The 19,598-nt window shown below is 45.7% G+C and overlaps 1 protein-coding gene across 1 annotated transcript in view; it reads left to right on the top strand.

The window, feature by feature from the left end:
* The window catches only part of LOC8053492 (protein henna), a 146,734-nt gene that overhangs the window by 82,293 nt on the left and 44,843 nt on the right, over positions 1–19,598 (top strand). Inside the window, exons 7-8 of the mRNA XM_042293311.1 lie at positions 3,307–3,452; positions 5,032–5,167. Coding sequence (XP_042149245.1) covers positions 3,307–3,452; positions 5,032–5,167 — 282 coding nt within the window. The remainder of the gene's footprint in view (positions 1–3,306; positions 3,453–5,031; positions 5,168–19,598) is intronic.

Here is a 19,598-nt window from a genome sequence, read left to right as displayed (position 1 = left end):
CTTCGACAAGCATTTGAAGGATGTATGCATACCTGTCCACACCAGCATTTTATCCCCCACGATGACGAACGATTGCACGGACTGCCACCTGATCGCCGTCGAGAATATAACGCGAGACACATGAGACCACCGCGAGACTGGCCGTGAGATCGGAACTCAATCATCTTACCGGACACCGGCCTGTAAGAGCTCTCGCGCACCATCTCCGACGATGGAGCTCGCGGACCGCGCGCCGCCACCGTGCACCGGAAATGAGACGATGTCGTTTAGTTTAAGCTGGAGTGCACTCCGACCGCTGGAGTGCGCTCGAGAGCGTTAACTTAACGCGCCCAGTGGGTGCATGCACGCGAGTGCCGGCGCCGAAACGAAGTCAGAGAGTGCAGCCACTCGTGGAGTGCCCGCCGAAGCGAACCCTTTCCAGTAGGGTGGAAAGTTGGGCTAGTTGGTAGTTATTCATCTTGGTTTTAAAAGCGCGCAAAAGACGAGGACAGAGTAAGAAACACAAACGACGGACGAGCGCTCGTCCGTCGTTTGTGTTTCTTACTCTGTCCTCGTCTTTTGCGCGATTTTAAAACTAGGGATGTCGCGAACCACCCTAGGTTCGATTTCGAAAGGTTTCGATATTTGCGAAGCGAACTGAGGTTCGATTTCGAAAAATTTCGATATTTTCGTACCGACCGAGTTTCGAATTCGAAAATTTCGAAGCTTTCACGGTTTCCAAAATTTCGAATTCGAATATTTCGAATATTTTTTTACTTCAGGTTCGATAAATTTGAAGATCTCGAAATTCTGTGTAAAAAAAATTCGAAAACTTCGAACGCTTCGAATTTTTATAGACACGAAGTTCGAACAATTCGAAGATTTCGAATTTCTTTTTGCATAAAGTTCGAAAAGTTCGAAGGTTTCGATTCTCTTTTAACGCTAAATTAAAAAAAAAATCTTTGAAGATTTTGAATTTCTTTTTAGTCCAAGTTTTCAAAGTTCGAAGTCCGATCTTAAAGTTTTTCCACGGTTTCAGTTTCAAATAACGTTTTCACGACTCACTGGTTTTCATGAAATCAAGTTTAGAAAAGTTAGGGTGTGATATCTAGATTCTGCGAAGTTGGTGAGTGTCCCGGACGTGCTAGAATATTTGCCATTGCAGAATTGTGACCGCCAGCCCGGGGGGGGGGGGGTCTTTAATTTGCATCACGCAGTAGTGATTGCACGAATACACTGTTTTACGAGACTCATCCAGTTCGAAACGGCCAGAACGAGCAGGAGGTTGAGGCTCAGAAAAACCTTGAAGCGACCTGGCAAACTACCTCGCCACCCCTTGCACCCGATCCGGTGAAGTTTATAATTGTCCTGGAGGTTTATTTTCTGGGACGGAGGAATCGCCTCGCAAAAAGCACAAAAGCCGACACAACTCGAGGTCGAGGAGCGTTCTACCACACAAGTGGCGTCGGAAGAGGAAAAACGGGGGGAAAGAGGGTAGCGGAGGGGGGGGGGGGGGGGGGGGGGGGGGGGGGCTTCAGCCTCCTTCTCCCCCTTGCAGGTATTTCGAACTGTTAAAGAAAACAATACGGGGAAAGAGGGCGTGGTCGAGCTTATTTTAATCTGAAATTATTTATGCATATGTATGGCTGCTGTCGCTCTTCACTGCATAAAAGGTTGCGTAGATGGTCATTGTTAGAACCTCGTTGTCAGAAGGCACTGCTCGTCACATGCTTAGTGGTTCGGAAGTTCAAAGCTGTTTTTTCGACCTAAACACCTGTGCCGATAGTAACAAAAAAAGAAAAAAAGAATAAATGCGGGAATAAGAGCAGGAGAAAAAAAAAACTATCAAGAATTCGTCGGAAGTGTTCTATTCTTGCATATTCAGAGATTCAGAACTTCGAAACAAGTCTCTTTTACCAAACTCTGTACAGGCTAAAAGAAACACGTCCCAGGAACGTGAAGCGAAAAAAAAAAAAAAAGTTTTCTTTTAATGACGTGCTGAACTTGAACACTATTAGAAATCTTCTCCCATGAGTTAATTTATTCCTCAACGTGAAAAAACAATAAATATATTATTTCGTATTCTGCAGATGGCAATGATATGTACTGTCTGTGGTGTTAATTTAAATGCGATACCTCAAACAACGTAGACGAAAATAAATATCAAGTTTAGGTTATAATTGCATGCAGATACATGTTTGGACATTTCTTCGAAACTCACGTTGAATAACAATAATCACATCTTAAGACGGCACTTACCTAGGCTATACATAGATCATTCTTTAAAAAAGTATAACATATCTACCATAAATAGCTCCGACTGCAGCGTACTTCAAATCTGGCACAAACGATAATCGTTAAAAACCCGTCGTCCTTCCTCGCCCCTTCGGGGATTTATTTCTTTAAACCTAAGCATGCCAGAACATTGAAATAAACGACATTGTCTTTCGTAAGGAACGCAGCACCGCGTGTAAAAGTTCGAGAAAAAAAATTACGAATGTACCCTACTACTTGAAATCAAATGAAACCGTCCGCCGGTCTTTCGAAGTTCGACGAACGTCGAACTTTTACCCTAAAAGTTCGAAGTTCGTCGAACTTCAGACTTTTCAGAATCCGAAAGTTCGAAACTTTTCGAATTCTCTTGATAAATAAGTTCGAAAGTTCGAAATTCATCGAATTTTTTGGTCAGTCAAGTTCGAAAGTTCGACAAGCATCGAACCTTGCAGCGCAATAAGTTCGAAAGTTCGAAAAAGATCGAATTTTTTAGCGTAATAAGGTCGACGGTTCGAAAAGCCTCGAACTTCTTTGCTTAACAAGTTCGAAAATTCGACCTCCGTCGAATTTTACGATATAGACGATTCGAAAAATCGAAATCTTTCGAACCTTTCGAACCGCTTGATTCGATCATCGAAACTTCGATTCGAAAAAAGTTCGCGGCATCCCTATTTAAAACCAAGACGAACCCTTTCCACGCTGCGAGCGGGCACGCGTGGGCACGGGTGTCGTGAAACGAGCTAAGAAGGTAGAGCGAGGGAAGGAAGGCCCAGGAGGAAGAAGCAATCGGAAAGCTGGAGAGAGGAATGATTTCCCCCTCTCCAGCGTTTCGTTTGCTTCTCTCTTCCGAGCCTTTCTTTCCCTCGCCCTACCTTCTTGAGCTGTAACTTACTACAGTTTTCCCATAGTCTGGCGAAGGGCGTACGCTTGAAACGTCGCTTGTTTTCTTTCATTTTCTTTTTGCACGTTTTCTTCCCTTTTTTTTCACGTTTTTAGCTTATGTAAGGTACGGCAAGTAGCTTTGTCTAATGGTTTCTTTTCGGTTGTCTTCAGGGGCATCGTGTTTCGAGAGCTGACCAAGTTGTACAAGACCCACGCCTGCCGGGAGCACAACCACATCTTCCCGCTCCTGATGGAGAACTGCGGTTACCGGGAAGACAATGTTCCCCAGCTCGAAGACGTCTCCAACTTTCTCAAAGGTACGCACGGTCTGAAACGACTGGCTGTCTCGCTCGGCATTTTCCAGAGGCGTTCTAAACGCGTAGCATCATGTAAAAGATTCTCCCCTTGCGTGTACACTATAAAGGTCGCAACTCAAGGTTTGGTGAATATATAAAACTGTCACAACGTCAAATGACGACTTGGTGTCAGGTGACCTTATGATGCAACGCGACGTCCACATGTTACGTGGCGTCATCGAGGTCACATGCCACGGACAAAAAATCTCTGGGGCTGGCTCATAAAGCAAGAATCTTCGCAGGGAGAGCAAGAATCTTTGCAGGGGGCTCGGCGAATGAGGAAGCTCAGCAGAAGTTTAGACTTAAAAAAAAACCGCATCTCCACGTGGTGAATGATGTTGATTGGGGCGAAGCCCTGGTGGTGCTTGTCTGCGTAGACGCATGCCGAGCCTTTCGTTCGTTTTCAGCCATGTCACGCTGCGGTCAAATGCTCAAATGCGTATATAACCACGTTCCATACCACATATTCTCTTTCTGACATGGATGAAAACGAACAAAAGGCTCGGCACGCTGCGGCTCACCGTCTACGCAGGCAAGCACCACCAGAGCTTCGCCCCAATCAACATCATTCACCACGTGGAGATGCGTTTTTTTTTTTTGCCCTACACGAGCACGGGAGCACGTGCTCGTGAGCACGTGAGCGCGTGAGCTCACGAGCAGGAGCACGTGCACCCGAAGGCGGACGGACATACGGACATGGCTAGCCCCTGCGCAGCTTCGTCCCTGAAAAATGCAGTTTGCGCTCCGGTTTAGTAAAACACGTTGAAACGTCCTGCTGCCACAGCGCTGAGCGTGATACCAAGGCGACCCTAGTCTCTCGGTGCTCGTGAACTACGCGCGAGTGATTGCGAGCCTGTCAAAGATACCTCCGTCTGCTTCCTGCACGTGCTTCCGGCTTGCCGGTTGTTTCTGCTTGTCGCTCTAGTGGGGCTCGGCCGTTGCTGAGCGTCCGCATGCAGACCAACGGGGAAAGTGGCGGATGTCGTATAGATGCCTTGCATGTGACTTCAAATGGCACAGTAGCCGCAGCCATTGCTCCGGACCATACTCCTGAGCCCCTACCTTCTGCAACATAAATTTCGCAAAATAGAAATCGTTTTTCTTGGCAAGCCTAGTGGGGAAAATCAGGTTCCATGATTTTAAATGTAGGCTGCAAAAGATACGGGCGCAAGAGCATGGTACGGAGCAATAGTGGCCGACGTGACGTCAATGCAAGCCATGTGTACAAACGTGGTGCATCCCAGATGTAATAAAAGCGTTTCGTTTGTGTTTATGTTTGCTTTAGGTTTTAGAAATATCTGTTTACTAGAAGTTTTAGAAATATATATATGTTTTTTTTTTTTTTTGACAATTTCGAAGTATTTCGGAAGGGGGGATCCCCCCAGTCCCTCTTCCCCCCCTTTGTTCGAAGGTCGCTGCTAACACGTCATTGGCCCCCTTTGGTCGAACTTAGCCCATATGCCTTTAAAACCCGTGCATTTATTTATTGAATCGTTCATTAAAGTCACCTTACGTCTCTTTTTCGTGCGTGTTCTCGCAGACTGCACCGGATTTACGCTGAGACCCGTAGCCGGACTCCTGTCGTCGCGTGACTTCCTGGCGGGACTGGCGTTCCGCGTCTTCCACTCGACCCAGTACATCAGGCACCCGTCCCAGCCCCTCTACACTCCCGAGCCGTGAGTGTTCCAATGCGTGTGGTATATGGTGCCTGGAACGCGCGTCTCCAATCGATGCGTAAATTTACCGCAAAGCGGTTCCTCGATTTCCGCCTCGTGACGTCATTATAGCGGCATGCTGCCGCCTGGCGGCGTCACGGTGGTAGGTCGCTCTCAAGCTTGATAGTCCATGGAAGCTATTGCAGCCAGGAGTTGGGACGCCTTCACGACGACAGCGACACTTGTGTTTGTTCGCGCTTTTTCGCCAGCTTTTTCTACGTCACATCGCCAGGATCGCGACATCCGACAGCATGACACTCCGTTTTCTTTTTGTGACGTCATTTATTGCCACTTAGGAACCGCTTTCGATGCATGGGCAAAGATAGGAGACTAAGCACATCAGTTGGAGGCATGTTCCAGGCACCATCGTGGAACTTAGATATATGCCACTACAAGTGTCTTACGTCTCAGCTTGAGCAATTTAGATGGCTAGGTCTAAGTTAGGACGCTGCCTGAAACTGATGCCTCCCTTCCTATAGACTGTGTAGACGTACAAGCGCAGAAAGTATGAGTTTCGTACTGCGTGGTAAAGCTTCCGGATTTCGTATTTATATTAATAATACACTTTCTTCTGTCTGTAAAAAAAAAAAAATGTTTGTACGAAAAGTAATGAGGCGTCTGTGTCAAAACTCGCCAGCATAGTTCCGTTTGGTCTGAAACACGCTTTCTGAGTCTAGGCGTTATCGCCTTTCTGCAGGCAGAGCGTCCGCATGCGTTGACAAAAAAATGAAAGCGGGAACGCAATGGGCACAAAGAGAATCAAACGCAGCCCATTGTACAAGATAAGCAGGAGGGTTTTCCGGCCGCTTTCCGAGATACAAAACAGCCTGAACCATCTCAGTCCTTTTATAGAATTAAATTAAAGAACACAGTAATAACTCGCAATAATACCGCTTCCCTTAAAGAAAAAAATATTTATACAAGTAGGCAAAGCCAGTCGTCCTATCGTTCGAAATTTCAATACCAGCAAAGAAAAATAATCATCGAGGAAATCTTTTTTGTGTGGGATGTGACCCACTTTATTAGATTAGCTCAGTTACGAAACTGCTCATAGACTCTCCTCCCCGCCGTTCGACGCGCCGGATGGCTGCGACGGTAACTGCAATGCGTTCTATGGAATACTTACGTTTCGAAGCACAGCGCCTAGTAGGTGGCGTTCCTCCACACTCTATGGAACACACAGTTATGAAACGAAAATCTAGATGTCGCTTGAAACAACGGGAGGCGGACACAAGTGAGTGATGGGGGGTTCCCCCTTCCTCGGGAGTTCCACAACTGAGGTAATCTAGATAGTAACGTGGATAGAAACAGCACAAAGGGCAAATGCCAGAGGAAAGTTTCTTCCTCGCAGAAAAGGAGGCTACATGAACCTTCAAAATGACTGTGCGAAGTTGGCAAACCTAGCGTGGTTTCCGTAGCCCTGCATCTACACACTGCTGAAGGGTAAAGTCGTAGTCGCACTACCAATACATCATACAGAAGACAGTCTGCAAACGCTGGTCTGAGGTGTGTTTTTTTTCCTCGTATGAAGGTCCTGTCACATCGGTCATACAAAAAATTTTAGGCGTGATCATAGCACGCATACGCATCAAGCGAACCTGCTTCGAACATTCTTGACGCGTGTCCACGGATAAATTCTCTCATAGATCTCTGTGCAGTACTCCGTGTCTTTTGAAGGATGTAAAAAACTGTGTGGCTGAGGCTTTAGTGGGTGAGGTGGTTTCGCAGCTTACCATTAACCCCATAACGAAACGAGTCGAAGAGCTGAGAGGAAGAGGCGCAGATGTCTCTTTGTCCATCTTTTCTCTCTATTCATCGTAATATTTTTAGACTTGGGGAAAACTGCGCCCACCTGGGCATGTTGCACAGAGATGTTGAGCCCCGGGAGCGAACGCCAGCATTGCTGCTGTCGCTGCGTCATGATTGGGTGAGGTGTACCATGACGTCTGGCGAAGGACTCCCCTTCGCGTTCTGGCATCCGGCTCGCTCCCCTGCGCGCGCTTCCTCACGATCGTAGGCTTGTGATCATCCTGACCCACTGTTCAGTGCCGCAATGCAATCCCCCCCAAAAAAGCCAGTATCAGATTTTACCACCAGAAGACGTCGAGATCAAAGAAAGCGTGGACAGTCAGGCTAGGGATTGGAAAGGCACCGTCAACATCGGCCATTGTGTGCTGTAAGCACATTGAGAAGCGGGACTTCGTTTGCCCGCTGTAGAAGACGCTGGGTGAGACTTCACTCTTAGAAAAAAGGGTCAGTATAGTCCTCCCTAAAGGGAGGAACGCTCTTGACACATATGTTCCTTCAGAAAGGGAGAAACTTTCGTCCCTTAAGCAGGGGAGGAAAAGTTCCTCCGTCGACTGCATCTCATTATGGCGGCCACAAATCGAGCAAATCGAGCTCGGTAAGGCTTAACGAGAACACTAAGTCTATTGCACGAAGCGAGAGGAGCAGGAAATAAAAACGTAACACGAGCTTTCCGCGAACTGTATTTGTTTCCGAAGTTTCTTTACCCCTGCAGGTAAAGAAACTTACGTTTCGAAAGCATGCAGTCACTCAGTCTTCTCATCGTCAACACTGCGATGTTCAACGGAGACAACCGGCACTCAGTTCGCGCACTTTATGTCCTACCTTTGCTATTCCTCGAGCCACAATTCCTTCGTCAACCGTAGCGTCAACCGCACATCACGGAGGAGTGAAAATCATTCGCCCGCAAAACCAAAAGCCGCTCTCAAAAAAAAGCAAATCCGAAGAAACCTCTTGGCTTATCTCAGCACGGTAACACGAAATTATGGCGTAGCCGCGTAGCGTAAAAGGATGTTAAATCGCTTGCCACCAGATGGCAGGGTCAAGCAGAGTAATCGCACGTAGCTAGGCTAGGTGGCGCTAGGTACCGCCCAATTCATGTTTTACAAAAAAATATTTTTATTTTCTTACGCCACAATTGCGTTTCCTTTTCTTCGGAATCTCTAACACATGTAGACACGTTGCGCACACTACAAACATCAGGTCAACATATATTGAACGCATCGCACATACAAACATCAATACAACAGCACACTACCCCGATCACTACTAGCGAGTCCTACGTTTCCGTCTTTTATAGTGGTCGTTTTGAACGTGCGGAATTTTTCGGTGACTCCCTAAGCAAAAAAAAATATTCCGAACATGTTCATTTTTTTCCAGCAATGTCATACATCTGAGGCTATTTTTAATGGCTCAGGGGATGAATCTCTTATTAAAAAGAAGACGCTCAATCATGCCATAATTATTTGAAAGCCAATAAATCGAGCCGCTCCAATGTGGTTCCAAGCCATGAGTTTGTTTTCCCGCATGGCCCTTCGTAGCCAGTATTTATATCGTAGTGTTCGTTTTTCTATTTGTGCTGTTCGCGCAAAGCTGCAATTGCCGTCTTGAATTAATCTCTGTAGAGCGGATATCCACACAGCTGGAAGTGATGCTTCACGGGCACAGAAATCGCTTTTCGATCAACTTGAATGCAGTCAAAGCCGCGACTTCCGACAACTGTTAAGTGTACGGAGCTGCGCCGCTGCGAGCTCGAAAACTTCTAGCGCTCATCCCAGCGCGCCACTTAGAGGGCAGTTTCTACAGGAACCGTAATATATTTAAACAGTAAAATAAAGGATAGCGTTTTTTTTCGATTTTGCCTGTCTTTTTTTTTTTTTCTGCTAAACTTCCATTATAAATATACGTACTTTCCGTCATACTTTCGTAGTGTTGTCTTTTCCCCAGAGCGCAATCGCTCTCGGGGACCGACAGTCACATTGGCCACTGTACGATAGGAGCTTACCGTTCAGACCAGCGTTCCAACATGACTATCCACACGTCGATCGACTGCACCTAATCCCTCAAGTGGTTTTAAACTCTTTAATGTAAAGCGGAATGTCATCCTGCGACACCCCAGCCCCTCCGATAACGGCCCGACCAGCGGCATCAATGCCCGACAGTTTACGTCATCTCATCTTGTTGTTACACCACTGATACGCGAACACACGGTCACATCGGCGATAACTCCAGTCTTCTGTTCACAACCCACAACACTGCCATCACGATGTCGCTGACACGAAGAAATACAGAACCACGTTGACGATGTTGCTGACACGCAGAAGAATCACGTTGAACGCCGGTTGGCACTCGGCACGGGACAACGGAACCGAACTCAGCACGGAAGGCACCCAGGCAGCCGGCAGGAAAACCTGCCTTCCTTGGACGCAGTGCCCGCGATTTCCATAACGTCGAAAACGTCGACACAGTTCCTCGTGGTTTCGCTGCTGTAGCAGCTGTAGTTCCGCGTGTGTCCCGCAAATTGGAGACGGCCGTCTTACCCAGTGTATGTAGCACTGCTGGCACTGCTCCGGAACTTCGCTGTTTCTAGCGGCTTCGTTAGCTCATTTGATAAAATTAGTGGTAAAAACGTCAATGCAACCGAAATGTTCTGCACGTTTGGACTAGAAGACGGAATTACAGGCGGCCTTCGCTGCCGCTGAAGCTCAATCAACTCAACATTAATTTATTAAACAACGTGCGCGATGTGCTCGAAAAACGAAACCGAAAGAAGATGGGTCGGGAGGGCGAAAGCTTTCTCCGGTCTGCCTGGAGGAGGAAAACGTCTCGGAGAATAATAAGGACTTTAATTTTCCTTTCATTGGTCTGGGTTTGTTTATGTGTGTTTTGGTAAACAAAAATAAAAAAAAAACTTTACAAAAAAAAAAAAAAAAAAAAAACACCTTCCTGGGGATCGAACCGTTGACCACTTGGTCAGTAGCGCGATGTTCTACCCCTGCGCCAACTGAACAAGGAGGAACTCGCCCTCCTCCTTTCATCTGAACTGCCGTTCCTCCCTTCTCTGGGCAACTTGTCCGCCACAAGGAGGAACACTCGCTTTTGCTACCTTTCTCCTCCCTTTTTTCTTAGAGTGTTATAGCTACGAGATTTTCGTACCTTTCTCTAAATGTATTTGTCACGCTTACCTTTATAATTAGGTTATACGCACAGAAAGCTATCAGCGGAGGCAATTCCTTTCATGAACCTTCCCGCCCTCTCCACACGATATAAGGTGATCGTGCGAGGGGTCGAGGAAGTGGAGGTCTAAATGTTTCAGACACCGAAATTCCGTTCTTCGCATGCTCATGAGTTAGGAGAACATTACACCCGCTTTGCGGGCATACAAATGGCATTTATATCAAAGACCTTCGGGCAAGTCTCGCTTGTGATTCTCTTTCCATGGCCCAGAATAATTTAACATGTCGCTCCAGCAGAATGCAGCTTTTTTGCTGAGACGTTTTTGTTTAAAAACAAAGATGAAAAATGATGTTAATTTATTCAAATCATCAGGAGCACTGATTGTCTGAGATGTAAATATATTGCGATGCTCCTGCAAGTGTGACCACATTTCTTTCCTTTCATAAACCAGCTGTTGATTTATGCGCTGCCTGCCCTGGAAACCATGCTGGGAATGTTAATTGAAGTTTCGCCTGCAGCTACAGACCTTACAGTAATAACGCCGCGTATAATAATTCACATTTCTTACGAACAACGTGCACAAAAAAAAAAAGGGTAGCAGAAGCGGGTGTGCCGACAGCTAACGCAATCACAGCCGCCGCGAGACGAGTAGGGCGAGTGAGAGAAAAATGCTCTCCACGGCGTGATGTTACCCCGGCATACCTTAAGGGGTCGCCACCCAAACTTCTCGGTGCTAATAGGGGTCTTATGGCGCATTCGCCATGTGAATACGCCATTAGAGAGCGGAAGGAGGGAGGTACAAAGTGACAGCGAAGAGTGAGAAGGGGAAGATTGCGGGAAGAAATTGCGGAAAAGAAGAAAAGGGAGAGGTGGGAGGAATCTCGTTGATCCAGTTTCTGGAAAAGAATCTAAACAATGCACGTAGTTTGGATTTCCCCAGACCGTTGATCGCTCAATGTTGTAATGTACGAATAATTAGAAAACGCATGCCGGAGTTCGCTTATTGGATTTTAATTTCATGTCTAGAACAATTATCTTAAACATTTACGTTCCTCTTCGTCAGGCATCTGAAGGTTTCCGTGTGCTGGGGCGGGGGAGAGGGGGGGGGGGGGGTGAAATGAAGAGGAGGGGGGAGGGGAGCTGCAGTTCTTGAGCTGGCTAAGATATTTAATTATCTCCGCATAAGTGAAAGCGACCCGCAAATGAGAGCGCGTATTTCCGCTTAAAGGGCAACTCCACTCAATTCCGAAAATTTCGAGAAAATGAGTGCTTTCACATTAAAAAAACACAAATAAAGGTCACAGCGTCATTTGCTTCGCTAAAAATTAAATACACAATTGTGAAATCTTACTTTAAACATTAGCAGAAATCGAAACCAAAACTTGGGCTCAGTCTGGCAACCTTGACATCAGGCCGCAAAAACATGGCTATCAGGTGGTACGAGATGTCACGTGATCCTCCAGGCAACGACGGGCGGGATTGGGGCGGGCGTGTGCCAGGCGCAAGTGACGTCTGCACCGGACTCTTCGCAACATTTTGGCGTCTACGACATTTGACGACGTCAGCACAACTGCGGCGTCAGTCTGGGCCAGGGCTGTAATGTACCTAGGTACAAGTAACTGGAAATCGGTATCTAGGTACTTTTGTTGTACCTGAGGTACAAACCTAGGTACTTTAATTTCTCGGTATCTGTATTTGTATCTTAGGTACATTCTCCAGTAACTTGTAACTAAGTGAAGCACCTTTTTACAGGTACTTTTCTATTCACTTCGTCAAAATGGTAGAAAATATAAATCTTGAAGTATTAACCCACTACCATGTGCCGTGATTAACATTGAGTTGGGTACGGCATTGGAGGCACTGACTTGATCGAACGACGTTTTTGCAAACGAAGCGCCCCGCCTATGATATTTCATCGAACGACGTGACTTTAGTGAATGTAGGTGTTCATTTGAGCGAACGGTGAATTAGCGATGCGGTTCTAGCGACACCAATTTATTTAATCGCTTCGGAACTCCGTTTAGGAAAAATAGCGACCTGCTTCCTTCATCTCAAACCAAAATCGACTTCATTGCGTGCTTGAAGCTCCTCTGACTACCATACAAGGGAGGAGATGACTTGAACGATGTGCGCAGTTTCTGTTGCCCGTATCTTGTCCTGGTGGTGGCACTGCTCTGCCATAAATGCAATATAAAATATGATTACAAATAAATTATAATTACAATCGTAAAGCAATGTAACACTGCATATATAATACAGTTTACACTCAATAAATCGGACTTAAATTTTGCAGCTATCAAAACTAAAAGAATGCCGAAAGAAAAAAAAAAAAAAAAAAGCTCATTTTTCTACTGACTAACGAAAGAAAAAATAAAACGAGGAAGCTTGAAGCCTTTCGGTCGTCGTCGCAAAGGTTAGGGGCACATGCACTCGACTCATGCGTTTCTTCATGCGGCCGACGTCTTCTGGACCCATCGGCGTCAACACCGGCTCTGAAGGCAAGAACGTCAATAAGCGAGTTTCGGCGGTTTCGGTGTGACATGGTAAACACTGGAAGCTGTGGCCTCGGTGAACCAATTGGAGCGTGGGGACAAGGCACATGAGGACTCAACACCGATGTGGACATCGCATTGACACCAATAAAGCACATTTATCGAACTCGTTTTTTAGTGTATGAAAAAGCTCTACTTCCAATATATTTTTATAAATTTTAAAGTAACTATACCTGTACCTAGGTACATCTTTAAGCAAGTACCTAGGTGCGTACCTAAGTACATTCTCGTAGGAGTAACTGTAACTGTATCTTAGGTACAGTTTTAAAGTAACTTTTACAACCCTGGTCTGGGCACATAGTGTGACCGAACCTTCGAGAGAAAATAATCACAAACGGTGAGACTACGACGGCGGTTTTGACGCGGGAAACGGCGATAACGACGGGACGGCCAGGCGGCTGCCAAAAAGCGCGCTGCGAAGGCGCCACATTGGCGTTTCGGAGGCCTGCGGCGCGACGGTCGTCGCTGCCGGTTGCCGGCGGAAACCAGTTTTCGGCTTCAACGTCACGACGTGCGGCGCCGCACACCCAACCGCTCCTTGCGCGGTTCATAGCTCAGCGCCGCACGCCGCAGAAGAAAGGAACCAATGGGAGATGGCGTAGATAGTGACGTCACGATGCCATGGCAACGCTCAAGCCGGTCCTCGGCGCCTCTCGAAGCGAAGGACGTCTTTCGTGTCGTCTGCTCCCCCTATTTCCCTCCGATGCCTTCCCCAACGGATCCTTGAAACTAACCACTGGGAAACTATAGGAGAGGAATTCGGAATTACAAGTGAGTTTCTCCGTGGCACTTGTTGCATGTCGTCTCTGTTGTGACGGATGTCGTGTTGATTTTGTGACACTTTCGAAAGTAGCCTTCGTCTCTGGCGCGCCGCCGGGGCAGCAAAGCCCCGGCGGCGCGCCAGACCCCTCCTGTCTTTCGGTGTTTCGGTAGAACCAACCCGGCCGGACCCAAAACCTGCGCCTCCTTCCCTTCAGAGCGCGGCGACGTCGCAAGATCAACGAGCAGGTTAGGATAATCACATTCACGCTGATCACCAGGTCATTATGAACTCTTACCGTCTAGACACCGAGTGCGGAACGTTAGAATCTAGCGAAGAGCAGACGACGAAAGAGCGGGAAATCCGAAGGGAGGCGCGATCGCGGGAACCAGTGCTGTCACGTGACGCCTGCAAAACGGAGGCCAATGTGGGCTCCTCGCGTTGGGACGCCGGACGGCGGTACCAGAGCCGTATATTGGGAGAGTTGGGCCATTGGGAGGTGCAAGGGCCGCCGCCAGTGCCAATTATTCCCCAAGCGGTTATAGCTTGAACTTTTTGTAAGCCATTTGCACCAATCAGCAAACCGTTACGTCACAACATTGAAAACGACATTGAAGGCGTGTAAGTGAAGCGTTCAGTCTGGGTTCAGTCGGTTTAGCCGGTAGCGGTCGGTGACACAACCGGCGACAGAGCAACGGTGATCGCCGATTGAGTGCGGCGTGACTGAGGCTACGAAGAAACTGATAAAAACGTTCCCATAATCGAGACGGTAGTCTCTCTTCCGTGGAAATTAGACTTCCTTTTTTGTCAATAACAGGTGAGTGAGCGCCAACCTAATCGAAGAGAGAAGGCATCGGGATTTCCGCTGACACCGAACGGCTCTGTGCAGCGCCTTGCTTACAAGCTGCATGTACCAGAACTTATATTCTGCACCAGAGTGGACTGTAGTACAGGGTGTCACAAAAGAAAATTTACACGGTCTTTTTTACCGCAAAAATAAACTAGGCATCGCGGAACGCTCATTCTCCGCCCAAAGGTAGAGCTAGAGGTCACAACCAGATGCCAAAGTTTTAGCCCCATCCGATAAGTTAATCAAAAGTTATTAGTGATTTTCTGAAAATCTCAATGGGAAAATGAAGCCCATTTTCGCCCGTTTTCGGTTTCTGGTGCCATAGAGCCCCATGTGTTTGAAAACTCCGTCGGCCGCCATTTTCCCATTGAAATTTTCAGAAAATCACTTATAACTTTTGATTAAGTTAACGGATCGGGCTGAAACTTTGGCATCTGGTTGTGACCTACAGCACTACCTTTGGGCGAAGAATGAGCGTTCAGCGACGCCTAGTTTATTTTTGCGGTAAAAAATACCGTGTAAATTTTCTTTTGTGACACCCTGTACATCCCGCCCGGTGTCGGAGTGCGTAGTGAAAAGCAACTCGCAACCGGCGGAAGCTAGCGGTATCATGCTATCCTTCGAGGGCGAGCACCTCGCTTTTGTGCCCACCTGCGCTGCTCGAGTGTTCGTCGTGGACCGAAGTGGTTGATGCATCGATCAGAGCCCCGATGAGCGGCGCCGGAAAAGAAGCTACACCTCTGAGCCACACAAGCGGCTTGTTTGATTGAAATTTCTCTACCACTTTAATAATTTCTGCCCCGGAAGTATGCTTAGCAGACTCCGCTACCACACCGGCAGTAAAGAAGCTAGATCGAGATGAAGCTCCCCGGGTTTTGTCCAGTGGAGGTTGCCTTTTACACCAAATTCGCGTCATATAAAGTCACTCGATCGTTTAGGACAAAGACAACTCTCATTTGGACCAGTGCATAGAGGAAGCTGAGTGTCGGTAAATATTTTCGAACCACTACTTCATCTGGGCGACATCAGTTAATTTGAAATTCATTTCTTCTGCTCACGAGAGACGGGGGTAGAGCATGTAGGCCGAAGGCCCGAACCAGGTGGCTGTCATAGTGTGTTTGCACTGGATTGGTTACAAGTTTAATTACAGCAAGAGATACTTATAGCTGAAGCGAGCACTGGAAAATGTATCTCATTTTGTTGCTGTAATAAAAAGTCCCATCACATTTAGTTGGGTGTATTTCTTGTCTGCAGTTGCCTATGCGGTCAAATGAGTACCATCCCAGGCTCTACGAGCTACAGCACTCAATCTGGCTTTTTGGTACTGTTGCAATTTTCACAAGCGATCTCCAAATTTCTCAGAGTAGAGAGTTTGGGGCTGAAACTTCGTATTCCAGTCCTACTCTTAACCATAACTTTAAAAACAGGAAGATATGTGGCAAAGAAGGAAAAAAAGGCCATGTTTAATTAACCTGAGACGGGTAGAGAAGAAGCATCAAAACGTAGAAGGGACAGAAAATAGACAGGACGACGTCTCAAACTCACGTAACTTATTTATTTAGTCCACCTCCTTATGTAGTCTCAATCTCAAGGTCATCTCCACCAACACAAAAGGACGAAATCTATACAGATCAAGCGCCACAGCCTTCATCGCACAATGCAAGAACGTTGACAACGTTTACAGGTCAACGCGATAAGGCAACATCCATCCACCCTCAAACTTGAACAAAAGGATCTCTTCCACTACTACTATTCTATACACAGTTCATACTTCTCTTCAAGTTTGAGGGTGGATGGATGTTGCCTTATCGCGTCGACCTGTAAACGTTGTCAACATTCTTGCATTGTGTGATGAAGGCTGTGGCGCTTGATCTGTATAGACTTCGTCCTTTCGTGTTGGTGGAGATGACCTTGAGATCGAGACTATATAAGGAGGTGGATTAAATAAACGAGTTAGCTGAGTTTGAGACGTCGTCCTGTCTATTTTCTGTCCCTTCTACGTTTTGATGTTTCTTCTCTACCCCAGTCTCGGGTTAATTCAACATGGTTAATATTCACCAGCTCGCCTGCACCCTTAAGATTTTTTCTAAAAAAAGGCTATAGTAGCTCATTGTTTGCAATCAAGTAAAAAGACAATTGGCGAAGTACCTTTCTATATGAGCGGAGCATAAATCCTTCCATATCAGAGCTAAAATGTAAAGTTATGTTTGGGCACACAAGCATGTGCACAAAGTTTTGTGTCCACGTACCTTTTTTGTGCCTGTGCCTTACTCACCTGCTGCAAAACTTTTGCTTCGATGTGCTGGCAGTGCGTCAGTGTGATTATTTGTTATTTACCTTCTGTCCAAACGAGGTGAATGGGCCAATAATTTTTCAGCAACACATGCATCGTGCCAAATGTTTTATTAGCACCTCCATAAAACTTGCACTCCTGGCTTTAACAAAAAAAAATCTGCATTACAGAGGTATGCCCACTATACCGAGAATCACATCTTAGTGTGCCTAAACTTCTCTTTCATTAGTCACGGAGTCTATTATAAACTACTCCCAACGAATTATAATGTGGTGGTACATAAAAAGAAACACACACAGCTACCAGTATGCAAATTTATTTCGAGAGTCACTCACAAAAGGTATAAAATATGCTTTCAGAGAGAGCAGAGCAACTTTGTTGGTTAACGGTCAAATGGCACACTGGAAAGAGTGCAGGAAATTGCACCAATGATGATACATAGAAGAATAACATTGTTGTTTTGGATGCTCAATTATATTGACAGCGTGTCCTTGGTGGATGCACCTCCTAATTATTGTGTTTACGGAATTACTACGCCACTCTTCTACCATTATAAACGCAACTTCTTGTGCACACTTTTTTTTTTTTTTTTTTTAAATCTGGTGACAAATGGCAAACTTTTAACAATAAATTCTGAGAGCCTATTTCCCCTTCATAAATTTTGGAGTACATTACCTTTCTCCACTTGGTGATCCAGACATCCCATTAGAGTTACAGAAAGCATTAAGGCGTGTGCCACACATTAGAGGGGAAACAGTGTACCACAAATGTTAAAGCAAAAGAATGACATTTTATTACAAAGAGTGTGAGGCAGTGTCAGTTATCCGAGTACCAATCTTCAGTAAAGCCTTTAAGCCTCTTAGAGAAGAATGATTTGTGCACTCCTTAATTTAAAATTGGCAAGTTTTGATATTTGCTTGGAGACTTGCAGCCTACAGTAAAAAGAAGTGTTAGTATAAACAAGTCCTGTGTCTTTCATTAGTAATAAAAAGTTTATTTAAAATGTATTAAAAATTACTGAAAAATAATTAACAGTGAAATTTTAAGCCTTATATTGTTCCCATTCAAGCAAGGGGATTCCACTCAAAACTCATCCCAAAAAGAACAGAAGAATGATAAATACTCAAGATAACTTACCATGCTCAGGTGTCCTGTTAATTTTGCCGTAAATGGCATGTTATGCATGTATGATATCAAAATGTGGTTAAAAGCAGCTTCCCAAGATCAGTGTTATTGTGCTCTTGGCATAACAAACAAATCTTACCACAATCGCTTTATGAACAATGGGTTAGAATCATAATCCCCAAGTTTGTCAATGGGTTTTCAAGAGTTTCGCAGGTACTCCACCAGCTGGTGTTTAAGACAAAGAAACTGGCATTCCTACCAGAAGCTATGTGCCGTAAAATATTGAGAAAGCGCTCATCAAATGGTTGGAGATAATTGTAAAAAATATGGGATGGGCACTTTGCAGGTTCCAGCGCTGAAAGTCAGAACGGTGCAGGAGCAGTGTTGTAGTCTGGTGGGACCCCTATTTTCTTAAAGCAGTTGCACCGCTTGCATCCAGCCAGCTTTGTGCTGGCACTCATGTGAAGCTTCATTGCTTCTTACCGGAGTGAGCATGGAAAGCTTCACTGCTCTGCACCAGCGCACTGGGAAATGTGGTTGATGCGGAGGAGCACCTTGTTTCATTCAATACATTCAGAAGTTTACTGGCCTGGGTGCTTGATATGTTCTTAATCACTTTTTAAATTTTCAAAAGTGGGGTGGACACCTATTGCGATATGAGCACATGCTCATCATTTTATGGCACATGGAATGGCAGAGATAAAAAAGTAAGGCAAATATTTTGCCTATCACAATGGCGGGTAGTAGAAATGCATCGAAATGATGTGTTATGCGTCACGGAAAATTAAAAATATGAATGGTTAGTAGTGAATACTGCTGCATTAGAAGGAAGAAGGAAGTGCAGAAAGGAAGGCAAAGAAGTTAACTTGGGGCATTTTATGCTGCATCAGGTAGGTTATAGTAAAGTTTATAAAACACAACATTTTAGAGACAACATGCCTCCTATAATTTATACAATTTTCGTCATGGCAACATACCCCCCCCCCCCCCATACACATCCCACACATTTAAAACGCTATTGCATGTCATTATAAATAGGGTGCTATGGCAACTATTTAGGCATCTCTCTTGACTTGTAACATAGCAGACATTGTAACATATCACGGCACAGGCAAGACCGTGAATTTCAAACATTACTAAATCTTAGGCGCAGGAAGACCGAAAGGAGAAGACACAAAAAAAAAAGTGACAACACTGAACGGGATGGTGTGTGTGTTGTCCCTCTTTTTTTTATCTCCTCTCTGTCCCCTTGCATCTTAGGTTTACTGATGCTATGACATGTTCCAATCAATATATCAAGACTTAATCATTTCTAAATTGAGAAATATAACATGCAAAGCATACTGCAAGATCATAGGCGTGCACAGGGTCCTCCTATAGAGGAAACCAAATTCACTGCAGCGCCCCCCCCCCCCCCCCCCCCCCCCCCCCCCACCCGTCTCACCGAGACCCTTACGCCGTAGGGGTAAGGCTCTGGGGGTTAAGGTGTTCTAGTGTATCCTAGTAGGAGTGCACTAGAACACCATATTTTAACCGCGAAATATGACTTCCAAGTTTACTTCAGTGTCACTATAAAACTACCTTTCAGTTTACTTTCCCGCAGATTACTTGGAAGTCTAATTATTGCGGTTTACGAATGGGGCCCGGAGAATGATAAGGCTTGAAATATGTCTGAACCTAAAAATTATATCTGAGCTGTGACACCGAACATGACGTAATGCCACAAAACGTCATACTTGCCACTGTTACGTGTCATCGTATCCATATCCTCGTAGACCGCAGTAATTGGATTTGCGAGTGCTCTGAGTGAAAGTGGACTTACATGCGCT

This window comes from Ixodes scapularis, unplaced genomic scaffold, assembly GCF_016920785.2.
Source record: "Ixodes scapularis isolate PalLabHiFi unplaced genomic scaffold, ASM1692078v2 PGA_scaffold4__175_contigs__length_147842914, whole genome shotgun sequence".
Lineage (NCBI taxonomy): Eukaryota > Metazoa > Arthropoda > Arachnida > Ixodida > Ixodidae > Ixodes > Ixodes scapularis.
Note: the sequence above shows the minus strand (reverse complement) of the source record. Positions and strands in the feature narration are given on the sequence as shown.